This window comes from Labeo rohita, chromosome 23 (genome assembly GCF_022985175.1).
Source record: "Labeo rohita strain BAU-BD-2019 chromosome 23, IGBB_LRoh.1.0, whole genome shotgun sequence".
Lineage (NCBI taxonomy): Eukaryota > Metazoa > Chordata > Actinopteri > Cypriniformes > Cyprinidae > Labeo > Labeo rohita.
Window position 1 is genome coordinate 13,995,314 of NC_066891.1, and position 14,115 is coordinate 14,009,428.

The 14,115-nt window shown below is 35.9% G+C and overlaps 1 protein-coding gene across 2 annotated transcripts in view; it reads left to right on the forward strand.

The window, feature by feature from the left end:
- The first annotated feature begins 2,977 nt into the window (after positions 1 to 2,977).
- Positions 2,978 to 14,115, forward strand: part of adcy6b (adenylate cyclase 6b) — a 50,459-nt gene continuing 39,321 nt past the window's right edge. Inside the window, exons 1-3 of one of the 2 annotated variants that reach the window (XM_051096674.1) lie at positions 2,978 to 3,219; positions 5,426 to 5,622; positions 7,143 to 8,031. In XM_051096674.1, the coding sequence (XP_050952631.1) occupies positions 7,144 to 8,031 (888 nt within the window). In that variant the 5' untranslated portion in view covers positions 2,978 to 3,219; positions 5,426 to 5,622; position 7,143. Of the gene's footprint in view, positions 3,220 to 3,274; positions 3,419 to 5,425; positions 5,623 to 7,142; positions 8,032 to 14,115 lie in introns of those variants that run through there. The other variant, XM_051096675.1, reaches the window with a different exon arrangement.

The window sequence follows — 14,115 nt, forward strand, 5'->3', positions numbered from 1 at the left end:
GGCCGCCATTCAATTTATGAGTTGGAATTTGAATTGAATTGACTCCGCCCCACATGAAGTTGAATTTGAATTGGAGTTGGAATGACAGGAAGTGGAATTAAATTCATGGCAATTCAAAGACATTCCATACAGTCATAAAACAGAAAGAATGTGTTGAATCTCACATACAATTACATTAATTTTGTAATTTAATAGCATAATTTCATTACACATAACTAGTCACTCCTCAACCCTGCATACATTTTGTTCCAACATATAGATAATGATCAAATTCTTTGGCAACCATTTTAAATACTTGGTTAAAGCAAAGCATTCTGGGATATGGAGTCACGTTCCATTGTGTTCCACAAAATTACAATTCCAATAAATCAAACTTAATTATGTGTTCTGTGACTAGAGCTTTTAACATTCATTGCTGGGGAGAAACATTTCCTGTTAATGTAATCTGTACAGGTCGTTCAAACTAATATCATTTATAGAATATGTAATGAAATCATATCTGACATATATTGTAAAGCTTCATTGTTAAACACTTCACTTATGTATATGAATTTCTTTGAATTTGTATTGAATTGCAATTCTGCTTCCTTTAATTCAAATCCGAATTGTAATTCTAGATCCTGTTTTTGACATCAATTCAAATTCAATTCAAATTCAAGAATTGAATTGGAATTTAGGAGTCATTCTCAATTCAATTCTGAATTGTGCACAAGCCTGCACATTAGTAACGACCTCTTATAGATGCCGTGTTTATTTAGATATTTTACTGGTTTACATATACCTCTAAACCCTAACCTGAACTAGAAACCTGATGACATATTAGAATCTACATCAAAAACACCAAAAACCAGACAAAAATATTAACTGAAGAAATTTCCTTCATAAACAAGAATTTGAATAGTTTAGACCTCACAGGACTTAAAAATTCAGTGCAGTAATGGCATTCTTTGAAATGAAGTCTTTACCTTCTGGTTCATAAAAGTAAAAACTAATTTACTGAATATAATGAATGTATATATAATTAATTTTTTGTCAATTTCAGGACAATTCACATTTTTTTTCCCCAAACGTTTCAAGATTTTGTCAAGCTAACTTTTTTTCTTTTGTTAAAAATCACTTATTTCAGTCAAATCACACTTGACAACCAGTCAAAAGTTTTTGAACAATAAGATTTTAAATGTTTTTCAATGAAGTCTCTTTCGCTCACCAAGCCTGCATTGTTTGCTCCGAAGGACAGCAAAAACAGTAACATTTTGAAATATTTTTACTATCTAAAATAACTGTTTTCTATTTAAAATGTAATTTATTCCTGTGATCAAAGTTCAGTTTTCAGCATCATTACTCCAGTCTTCAGTGCCACATGATCCTTCAGAAATCATTCTAATATTCTGAATTGCTGTTCAAGAAACATTTTTTAATTATTATTATTTATCAGCATTATTTGATGAATAGAAAGATCCAAAGACCAGTGTTTATCTGAAATAAAAAGCTTTGTAACATTGTACACTATACCATTCAAAAGCTTAGAGACAGTATAATTTCTTTCTTTTTGCTAAATTTATGTAGCAAGGAAGCTTTAAATTGATCAAAAGTGATGATAAAGAAATGTATAATGTTAAAAGAGTTCTATTTCAGATAAATGCTGTTCTTCTGAACTGAGCTGTTTTCAACATAATAATAATAAATGTAAATCAGCAAATAAGAATATAGAATGATTTCTGAACGATCATGTGACTGGAGTAATGATGCTAAAAATCCAGCTTTGGATTCAATGGAATAAATTACATTTTCAAATATATTTAAATAGAAAACAGTTATTTTAAATAGAAAATATTTACATATTTTACAGTTTTGCTTTGAATCAGATAAATGCAGACTTGACCATCTTAAAGCTGTACTATAGGACAGTGTGGAAAAAGGTATTTTAAGGTTCTCTCACTTTTTGACCAATGAATTTCTATACCTTTTTTCAGTCATTCTCAGAGATTATTGAAATCCAAAATTAGATTAAAAAATAAACCTAATCATGTTCTATAACATGATTGTTTTTTTAAAATCAAATTTTGGATAGCAAAAATTATATTATATTCAGTGCTGTCGAATCGATAAATCACGATTAATCACATCCAAAATAAAACTTTGTTGTGTTGTGCATGCGATTGATCATGATTAATCGATTTGACGACACTAATTGCATATTATAATCACATTTAAAATTTAAAGTTAGTTGTGTTTTGCATGTGATTAATTATGATTAATATTTTTTTCACTAATTATTATATTGTATTATATTATATTATATATAGTGCTGTCAAATCGATAAATCACAATTAATCACATCCAAGTTTGTTGCATTTTGCATGAGAATAATCATGATTAATCGATTTGACAGCACTAATTATGTTATGTTATGTTATATTTAGTGCTGTAAAATCGATTTATGATGATTAATCGCATCCAAAATAAAGGTTTCTTACATTTCGCATGAGATTAATCATGATTAATCGATTTGATAGCACTAATTATGTTGTTTATATTATATAATATTATGCCATATTGTATTATATTTAGTGCAAATGTATTTAAATAGAAAACAGTTATTTTAAATAGAAAATATTTACATATTTTACAGTTTTGCTTTGAATCAGATAAATGCAGGCTTGACCATCTTACTTTAATTTATCTTCTTTAATTCAGCTTTTCTAAATCTAGGTTTAAAATTCTCAATTCAATCTTGCAACCCTGTGTTTTTCCTAGTAGGTACTTTCCATTAAATGTTACACTTTTTATACTAAACTAATATCCTATCTAACAGTATCCCTACCCCTAAACCTTTTAGCATTTCTACGTTTTCATTTCTATTTAGCACGTTTATTAAGCCTGCCCTCGTGGTATTTGGGTTGGTCACCACAATTTTAGAAATGTAGCTGGTTTTACTGTCTGTGTTCACATTTGCTCCCCACAATGAATGCAACACCAAAGCCGCACACACACAAACACAGAGGCTGCACCTCTAGGGGGACTCCAGACTTCAGTGGATAGTAGCAGCGAGTGAAGCAGCATGAAGACGAACGTGACAGTATCAGCAGCGTGTGCGAGAATGTAACCATCGCCCCAGTCAGTCACTCGCCGTACACACACGCTCTCGGACGAGCGACAGTTCCACTCCGTGATTTCGCTACAGAAGCACGTTGCGCTGCTGATTCATGGGGGCTTTCGGTGAGTGCTGCTTGCCCTACGGATGTGCTTTCGCTTACTCTTGAAATGTGTGCTTGTTTTGCAGTGTATTGTGGGGCTTGTTAGCAGCGGCAGCGGCGTAGGAACCTCGGGCAACATGTTATAGTTGCAGCAGTCGTTGATGAAAGCGTATTAACAGTAGAGTAAGAATATGTAGCTGCGTTTGTCTCTTCACGATCAGGTACGTTGAGCTTGCATTCAGCAGCGGTAACCTTACTGCAAAGAGGCTCTATAATGCCCTGCACTCGAAACCAGACACATTCTCCACATTTCAGAGTTTGTTTATGGTCATTACTTGTTTAGCAACTGTGGCAGCGTTTAAATGTACTGTGTCTAAATCATGTCATTGCACTGGATAGGTCATAAGACTGTCTGTGGACTCTCTCATGGTCTTGCTTTTGAGGTATAGACACATTCGAAGTGGGATAGTATGCACTGACGTATTATTTTATCATATCCCATGTTTTTCTGTGAATTTTTGTGTGTGAGGTGTTGAGGTAAAGGCTCTTTCGTCTGTCATAGACACTGCTGTTTATAGTTTTACTGCAGCAAGTTAAACGTTTTTATCATCTCTTACTTTTTTCCCCCTCATGTCAGTACTGAATGAATGGTTGAATCTCCCTGCCAAGTTAAATTAGTGCTTGCAATTGAATGTGAAGCCACAATGTCTCTAGAGTAGGATCCATGAAGGAAAAACCAGCCCTTGTTTCCCACAGACCACCACAACTTTATTTAGATAGCTGGGTTTGATTTTGATCAATAATACACATTTTGACTTTCAAAAGCTTAATGGGGAGTTGAATTTGAACGTGTGTTTTTGACAAGCAAATGTTTTTTATTCTAGATTTTTTTTTTTCAGCAAGATTGTAGGTTAAAAATACACGTTTCGGAGAAACTGTCATTAGCTCTGTGACGTTTTTCACCATTTTTAGCATTTTGACTAGTTCTTTTTAACGAATTTGAAAAACAATATGTGTCCCTGGACCACAAAACCAGTCATAAGTCACAAGGGTCAAAATTATGTTGTATGGGTCAAAATTATGTTTTTTTCTTTTATGTTGAAAATCATTACGATATTAAGTAAAGATCATATTCCATTAAGATATATATATTTATACATTTCCTACCATAAATATATCAAAACATTTTTTGATTAGTAATATGCATTGCTAAGAACTTCATTTGGACAACTTTGAAGACGATTTTCTCAATATTTTGAAACTTTTTTTTTTTTGCATCCTCAAGTTCCAGATATTCAAATAGTTGTGTCTCAGCAAAATATTGTCCTATCCTAACAATACCATACATCAGTGGAAAGCTTATTTATTCAGCTTCCAGATTTAAAAAATTGACTCTTATGACTGATTTTGTGTTTCAGGCCTTACATATGTAAAGTGTGTGTGTATAAAACTGGAAAAAATGTTAAAAATATATATTTAGAACAGTTCTATGCTAAAAATTCCTAATGTAATTGTGGTTAAAGTATGTATTTCAAAGTTAAAATAAAGTTGGTTAGGTCTTATTTAATTTCCAGACAGTGCTTAAATCTTTTGAAGGCAGAATGCCCCTGACATGAGGTAAAGTTGTGACTCATCTGAGCAAATTTGAGGAAGCATGGACAATTTAATCTGAATTACAGAGCGTTGACTTATGATGACACACAGGCCGTAAGTCCTTTGTTGTCAGACAGCAAGCTAGAAACTGGCCTGTGTTTATATTTTGGGAAAATGTTCCTGTCTTAAAACGCACGCCGGTTTTGTGTTAGCTTTGAAAGTCAAATCCTCTGCGATTGGACAGTTGGATTAACCTAAGTCTATGTCAAACGTTTGTATTTGGAGAGGTTCTTTTTTTTTCCTGATGCATTCGTGAGCTGACTGTGAGATTGATTGTACGTTTTTAGTATCTGTCAATTCTGTTTCAGCTCTTTTCATGTGAATTAACATTTCTGAGAAAACAGAATGGCCGGTTAATTACAGCTTGAAATCAATACTCTTAACTAACCTATTGAGGCATAAACATGAATAAACACATATTAATGTCAACAGTGAATTCAGCGACGGCTGTTAGAGAAAGTTATTAGTGGTAATCAGACACTGATAATCTCAGGGAGAGGTTTGTCTTGTGCCTTTTTCATTTTCACGCTTCACTCATGCTGCATGCATATGCTCTGTTTGTATTGTACCGACAGACTCGGGTGGCTGAGAGATGCAGAGATCTTGGCGCAAAACAAGGATATTCTGTTGACCCTGTGCTTAAGTGGGTGTCGCGGAACTTGACAAACCCTGAGCTCAGAAAAATGCTGGTAATATTAGCTCTCTACACTAGAGTAAATGCAGTGCCTTGCTAAAGAGAGCAGTGCCGCCACACAAAGGGGAAGCCGCACAGGTAAGTCGACCTCACTAAACAACTTGGCAGCTTTCACTGTGTAAATACGCTACCGGTTAAAAGTTTAAACACAGTTGACCGACTTTGCTTCTCATGATTCTAAACAGCTTATGCTTACATGCTTGAAATTAATTGGATAGACAAATATAATTTGTGGTTATGTAGGAATTTAGTTGGAAAAGCAGGGGAATTTCTTCAGTATTGTTTATTTATAGTGTCAGTTATATTTTTAGAAACTTTATGCTCTTAGTAATGAGCTTCTAAAGTTTTTAAGAAAAGATTTTGGATAGTTGATTTGTAGTTTAATTGTGTATATTGTATTATTTTTAACATGAATATAGGCTTTGATGCTGATATGACTAGTTAAATAAAAATGAAAAAAAAAAGATTTATTTATATTTAAAGGGGACGTTGGATGCAATATAATGCATATAAATGTTTTAGCAGTTTGTGCACACAACCACCCTACAATGATAAAAATCCATTCACTCCTTTTTTTATTCCCCAAAACCCAAAACAGTTTCAATTATCAAGTTGTTTTGATTTTCTGAGCAGTGTGATGTCACAATTGCTGACGGACTGTTGTACGCTGTCCGCCATTTTCTCCATGCTAGAGTAGCTGTAGCGACAGCAATGTCTTGTAAGCAAATTGAATGTAAAAGTGAACATAAGAGTTTTCACTTCTCCTGACATTAGAGCCACTGAGGACGCAGTGGATTAGTTTTGTTTTTGATCGTCACTGAATACACAAAAAAACAGAAGAGAGGGGCGGGGTGAGCAGTAGCTCATTATCATTTAAAGAGAGATGCACTGAAATAGGTTGCTGTGAACAGAGCTGTTTTTGACGAGGTAAAAAGGTGGTTTTACACATGCATTGAGGAATATTGTATTATATTATTATATCTGACGTGAATTTTGGCTTTGATGCTGATATTTAGTAATTAAATAAATAAATAAAATTATGATTTATGATTTTCTTATATTTAAAGGGGACATTAGATGCAATATTTAATGCATATAAATGTTTTAGCAGTGTGTGGACACAACCTCCCTACAATGATAAAAATCCATTCACTTCTATTCACTGGTATAATGGAACAGAGTGTCTTCTCGATGTAAACACACTAACTAGCGGAAGTGTTTATCAGCAGGTCAGACTGTTCATATTTTGTGGGCAGGCGGGGATTATGCTGATGTGTTACCGAGTGACGTAGACGTAAATATTCGAAAATATGATCACTTGTTAAGGCGATGCAGAGTCTGCTCTTTCTTTTGAGAGACAATATCTTTATTTATCACACACTTTTTGCTTAACAATTTTGCAGACTGTTTACATTGAAGAATAGCTATGTTACAAACTGCAAAAAAGATAGTTTTCAAAAACCCATTTGACTTACTCTTTAACCAAAGTATGTTGCAGACATTTCATTAAGACTTCATTAAGAAAGAATCATACCAACTTGTGGAAAATTGGCTTTTGATGTCCCCTTTAAGCAGGTTTTGTGTTTTTATGCTTTCAGAATGTCTTGGGTCAATGGCTTTAAAGCTGCAAGAGTGGACAACCATAAGACGGCATGGGGTGAGCGCAATGGCAGGAAGTCGAGGCGTAAACGGGGCTCGTCCCTGTGCAACCCACGCTACATGAGCTGTCTACGGGACCCCGAGTCTATGGAGTCCCCTTCTCAGCACTACTCCCGTGCAGCAGGGGGCGCCACCAGCAGCAACTTCAGCACACGCTGCGTTTGGCAGGAGGACCATTATGGCCGAAAGGGTGATGTGGGTCTGAGAGCCGTGGACCTGGCGTTTGACGATTCAGATGCGAGGCAAACGAAAGACGGCGAAGACCCCGATGATGGCGGAGAAGAGAGGAAGGGTCCCGACCGGTGTTTTTTGACTTGCTTGTTGCGTCTGGCTCATGTTTTCCAGTCCAAAAAGTTTAAATCTGCCAAGCTCGAGCGACTGTATCAGCGGTACTTTTTCAGGCTCAATCAGAGCTCTCTCACAATGCTCATGGGGGTCCTGGTTGTGGTGTGCGGGGTTATGCTGGTATTCCACTGCGTCCAGGGTCCACCGGATGTGGCGTTCACCTCGGTGCTCTCTGTAGCCATGGGCCTGTTCTTAGCCTTGATGGTGGTTTGTAACAGAAATGGCTTTCACCAGGACTACATGTGGATCGTGAGCTATTTGGTCATGGCAGTGTTAGTGGTGGTGCAGGTGTTTGGCTTGTTGATGGTGGATCCACCCAGTGTGTCTGAAGGGATATGGTGGACGGTGTTCTTCATCTACATCATCTACACGCTGCTGCCCGTGCGAATGAGAGCAGCTGTGATCACTGGAGTGGTGCTGTCCACCATTCATATGATCATGGCATGGAGACTCAACCTTAAGGATTACTTCCTTACCAAACAGGTATGTGTAGACTTCTGAAACATTTAAAATTAAAAGAGGAGTATTTCACACAAATATAAAAAATGAGGCCATTATTTACTCAACCTCTTGTTGTTCGAAATCTGCTGTATGCTGTTTTTTTCTTGTGAAACACAGAAGCAGAATCATTAGCAGAAGTAGAATCATTACCCAGCCCTTGCTATACAACAAAAGTTGCATGTATGTCAAGCTCCAAAAAAGACAAAAGCGACCATGAATGCACCATAGAAGTGCTTCATGCACTATATTCCAAGTACTCTGAAGCCATATAAATGAAAAAACAGGCCTAAATGTGTTCATTTAATTTTAAAAATAAATTATTGCCTGATATTCTTGCAGTTCCTCAGAGCTTGCATTTTCCCTTTATTTATTTATTTAGACAATTTGTAAATAATGCTAAAATGACATTAATTCGCGAATGAAAAACAGGCCTAATGTGTTATTTTAGTTTTAAAAATAAATTATAATTAATTCATTATTTCCTGATCATTTTGCCCTTCCTCAAAGATTGCATTTTACATACATACATATATTCGTTCGTTCGTTCGTTCGTTCGTTCGTTCGTTCGTTCGTTCGTTCGTTCGTTCGTTCGTTAATGCATTCATACATTCATTCATTCATTTAGATTTTATTTTTTAAAATTTTTACACATTGTAAAAAATGCTAAAATGACATTGGTTTATTTGTGTATTTTTGCTGAATAGAACGCTGCATTTTTTATTTTTTTTATTCCAAGTATTCTGAAGCCATATTGAAATAATATTTTATTTTATTTTTTACAATTTTGACACTATGTAAATAATGATAAAATGACATTGGTCAGTTTGTGTCTTGTTACTGAATAGAATGCTGCGTTTTTAAATTTTATTCTCAACTGAGAATTAGAGGGGAGCTTCACTCGCATATATTTTATGATCATTTATTGGTGTTTTTTTGATGTTTTTGTCCTTTTTGGATCAAAAATGTTTCACAGAAAAAAACAGAGTATGAATTTGAAACAGCATGAGGTTGAGTTAATAAAGACACTTTTTTTTTTTTTTTTTTTGGCCTGAATTATTCCTTTAATATACAGGAAAATTTCCAGCATGGGAGATTTTACATTTTTTGGTATGGGTGTATTAGCATTAGAAATCTTTCAAGGAAAGAATTGCGCATTATTTACACCACATGTTGCAACTCAACAGTGATAGAAAATAAGCGCCAAGTGACTGATCAGTTGAAGGCACAATCTTTCACATCTCCAAAATCTTTGGAGTCACAGGGTTCAGTGGATAATTGGTTATTGTTTGCAAGCTTTGATTGTTTCAGTAGTTTTAAAGGAATGTCTGGCATGTTTCAGACTGCAGTGTAGATGAATCCTAGTTACCAAAAATTCTCTTCCCTTTTCAAACTTTGCTTTGTCCTTTACTGCTCCTAATATGATGCATTCAACATACAGTGTTTCCATGCAGGGGCTAAAATGCGTCTATTGTGTCAGCTCCATGTTCGATGTGATCTAGTGCTGACACTGTTAATTCTGGTTCAGTGAGCTTGGGTTTTTGCGTGTTTGCTTCTTAGACAGCTGGGCTGTGGGCTCTCTACTTGGCACTCAGCATGATAGAAATGGATTGGGATAATGGCTGCTGATTGACTCAGCCCATGGCCCGGAGCATGTACTTGTAGATTCTCGTCATAGACATTTGGGATAGGTTCCAGCCCTGTGGGCAATCAATGCAGGACAAAAGTCCATTGGTTGTGTGGCTGCTTAGTGCCTTATATAAATGCTCTCTAGCAGAGAGAAAGCAAGGTATGCCTCTGTGTTTGCTCTGTGATCTTTTGTTCTTAAAGTACGTTGATGAGAAAAGTCTTGGGCTGAGGATAGAAGTTGTTCAGTATTCTTGTAGTTTGCAAATGTAGAGATTATGTAAGTGGTATAATATCCCATATAATGTACACTACTGTTAAAAAAATGTAGGAGTCAGTAAGTTTTACTTTTTTTAATGCAAGGATGCATTCAAATAATCAAACCTGACAGTGAAGTCATTTGTAATGCAGAAGATTTCTATTTCAGATAAATGCTGTTTTCTTTTAACTTTCTATTCATTAAAGAATCTTAAAGTATTGATTTCCACATAAATATTAAAGGGGTGCTATTATGCTTTTTCACTTTTTGAACTCTAGTCAGTGTGTGGTGTGTATCTTTGGGCATAAAAATCTAAAAGTTAAAAATCTCAAAGTCCACTCCAAAAGGAGATCGTTTTAAAAAAAATCCCTTTTCAAGAACTACAGCGAACGGCTCCTTTGGACTACAATGTTTGTTTTCCGCATGCAATGATGTCACAATGCGGTCCATCAGAATATCATTAAATTAAATCCCACTCACGGAAATTCGAATTGTTGGAGGGAGGGTAGGGACGAGGTGGGGGATTAGCCTAACTTTAGCGATGCAGCACGGAGAACCACTTCAATGAGCTGCAGCGCGGCGGGTATAAACACAAGCATTGACTAGAGTGGCCACTTTAGAGCTGTAACGCGCCGCAGATGTGTGCAGTACATGGGGTCAAAACACATGCCCAAGCCGCAATCTACTCCGGCTGTATGTGTGCAGTGTGTGGTAAGAGATTTATTCATCATACAGTGTAGATAGCTTTAGTTATAACGCTAGTGTTTTTTAAAATGCATAAACTTGCACTAGAATAGGCTAGGCTGATCAGTGATGATGTTCTTTGATCATGTTAGGCTGCTTTTAGCCTTATGCTGGAGCTGGTTTCGGGCAATGAAACTAAGTATGTAAATAATTAAATAAATTAGCACGATAATATCATGTATTGGCGATCTCGCAGGCTGGTGATAGGACCCAACACTACTGTAGTGTATTATTTACTCACCCTCCATGCATCCTGGGTGTATATAACTTCCTTCTTTCAGACGAATGCAGTCGGAGTTATATTAAAATTTATCCTGGCACTCCCAAGCTTTAGAATGGCATAGATGGGTGTTTCTCCTCATCAGTCCAAAACAAGTCCAATAATATGCATCCATCTATAATAAAAAAGTACCTCACACGGCTCCGGGGGTACCTCATAAAGGCCTCCTGTAGCGAATCAATGTGTTTTTGTAGGAAAAATAACCATATTTAAAATGTAAGAATCACTTTAATCTAGCTTGCGCTACCAGTTGTACATGGAACTTGCTTCTTTGACAAGGGGCGTGGCAGTACTGAAACACCGTCTAAGCTGTTCGCCAATCGCAACGCAGTGGGACAGCTAACCAATCACAACACATTCCGATTTTCGGAAGGCAGGCCTTCATTAAACCCAGAGCTAATCGAGCCTTATGTGCCAGGCTAGGAGAAATGTATTGCAATAATGTAAATTATGTTAAAAATAATGCGTTTTTCGAAGCACCAAGCATGAAAGCATGTTCTAATACACCCCCAAAACAACACCCCCTTTAAGCAACTGATTTTACCATTGCGCTAAAATGCGCTAAATCAGCATATTTGAATGATTTCTGAAGAAATAAAGTGCCAAGACTGTTACGTTAAGATTAAAATTCTGGCTGACACAAAAAGACAATATTTTCAATATTATTTGCCTAAAATTGTATAAAATTATATTATTTTCTCTAAACACACACACACACACTAGAAACTAAATTAGTTGTTTTAAATGCTATTTAGAATGAATTAGATTCATTTAGAAATTAATATTGCTCTACATATATAAATTTGCAGCTCTTCAAGATATACGATAATTAAAATAAAAAAGGGGAAAACCTTTCACTTTGCTGTTTGAAGATGTAAAAAAAAAGATTAGAGAACGTTTTACAAGAAAATATGTTTAATTCAGTGTTCTTTGTAGATATTTGTGAAATTTACTAGCAAATTTTGAGTGAAAATTGTTTTACAACATTTTATTTCAGTATATCATAGTAGTCGCAAATAATTAAGACCTTTGGATTATGTATAACAATGGGAATTTAATTTACAACAGGTGATTTGAAGTTCAACAGTTAATGTCTTAAAATGAATTATTATTTAATTCTCCGAATTTATTACTTAAGTGGAACATTAACCTTTGGAAACCCTTTCTCAGAAGTTGTGCGTCTAAATTCATCCTGTAGTGCTGATTTTTAATGTGTTTTTTTTTTTGTTTTTTTAAAGAAGTCTCTTTTGCTCACCAAGCCTGCATTTATTTGATCCAAAGTGCAGCCAAAACAGTAACATTTTGAAATATTTTTACTATTTAAAATAACTATTTTCTATGTAAAGATTTGAAGATCTATGTAAGAATCTATGTAAAATTTTTCTATGTAAAGATTTGAAAATATAATTTATTCCTGTGATTTCAAAGCTGAATATTTAGCATCATTACTTCAGTCACATGATCCTTTAGAAATCATTCTATTATTCTGATTTGAAAATAGAAATCAGTTATTTTAAATAGTAAAAATATTTCACAATATTACTGCTTTTGCTGCATTTTGGATCAAATAAATGCAGGCTTGGTGAGCAGAAGAGAATTCTTTAAAAACATTTAAAATCTTACTGTTCAAAAACTTTCGACTGGTAGTGTATAAGCTGAAACGATCTAGATAAATGATCCACTAGTTAGTTGCTGTATGACTAGTATGGATACGGACAAGCTTTTCTTCATCATTCTTTGGCCAAACGGGCTAATCTGAGAAATGCAGCTATACCTCAGAAAGCTCATCTACTGTTCATTCCCTTTATCTCTCTCCATTCCCCATTCTCTGTCCCCCACCATCCCTCTCACACCCCTGCACTGCTTCTCGCTGTGCTGTTTGCGTGTCCCTCTGAGATGACCAGCAGTGCAGTGCAGATAGAGCAGGTCAGTGGGCGATCACCAGCGGGACAATAGCTGTCTTTGTGAAGATACACACTGATGGGGTGGTGTGGGGCGGAATGTGGTGACAGGAATGGCTGGGGATCGACAGTATGAAATAGCGCCGGACTGACGTGCTGGGCTGAAAAAAGACAGCCAGCCCAGGCCTTTCTTTCACTTGCTCTCTCTCTCTCCCTCTCTCTTACTCACTCGTAGTCACGAATCCCCTTTTCACAGCAGGGCTCATGAGATGGCCCTCAGTCATAGAAGCCACAGAGGCTTTATGTGCATGGCACGCCGCTGTGTGGGTGAAAAGCTCCATACCACTGGTCTCTTAAAGTTTTGGCCTGATGGCAGGGAGGGAAGGTATTTAATTGATTTTGCTGTGTAGATCTGGGTAATTGATATGAAATACTTTTGGAAAGTTGCTGTGTCCTGTGGTGCACCACTGTAGCTAATTCAAAACTACATAAGTGTTTTATAGTTATTATTGTTTTAAAAAACAAAGCAATTATTTATAAGCGTATGAGCCAAATGCAATTCCCTACTGCTCTGCAATCCACTTAAACCTTTGAAAACGAGAGATTACACATAATATTTTGTACGTAAAGGGTTAGTTCACCCAAAATAAAAAAATCTGTCTCACCCTCATGTCGTTCCAAACTTGTACGACCTTCATTCATCTTCAGAACACAAATTAAGATATTTTTGACAGAATTCGAGAGCTTTCTGACCCTGCATAGACAGCAGCTTAACCAACACGTTCAAGGCCCAGAAAGGTAGTAAAGACAGTAGTAAAGACTCATGAACTGACATGGAATAGAAGAAATTGTTGAATAAATTCATTATTGTTGTTCTTTGGACACAAAAAGTATTCTCATGGCTTCATAACATTAAGGTTGAACCACTGATGTCACATGGAATATTTTAACAATGTCCTTACTACCTTTCTGCGCCTTGAACGTGGTAGTTGCTTTGCAGTCTATGGAGGATCAGAAAGCGACCAGTGCATATCATTTGAACTTTGTGTCAGTAGGTCATAAATAAAATGAGGTAGCAGTTTACTGTCAGGAATGTCAACTTATGCTCACTCCTTCTTGAGGTAAAGCTCTATCACGAACAGTTGGTATCGATCCTTCCTTTAGGAACAACTTTTAAACAAAACCTGCTTTATACTGACCCTTGTTTACAAAACTGTCTGGTAAAATGAATCGTGTAAACAAAGTTATATACATCGGGT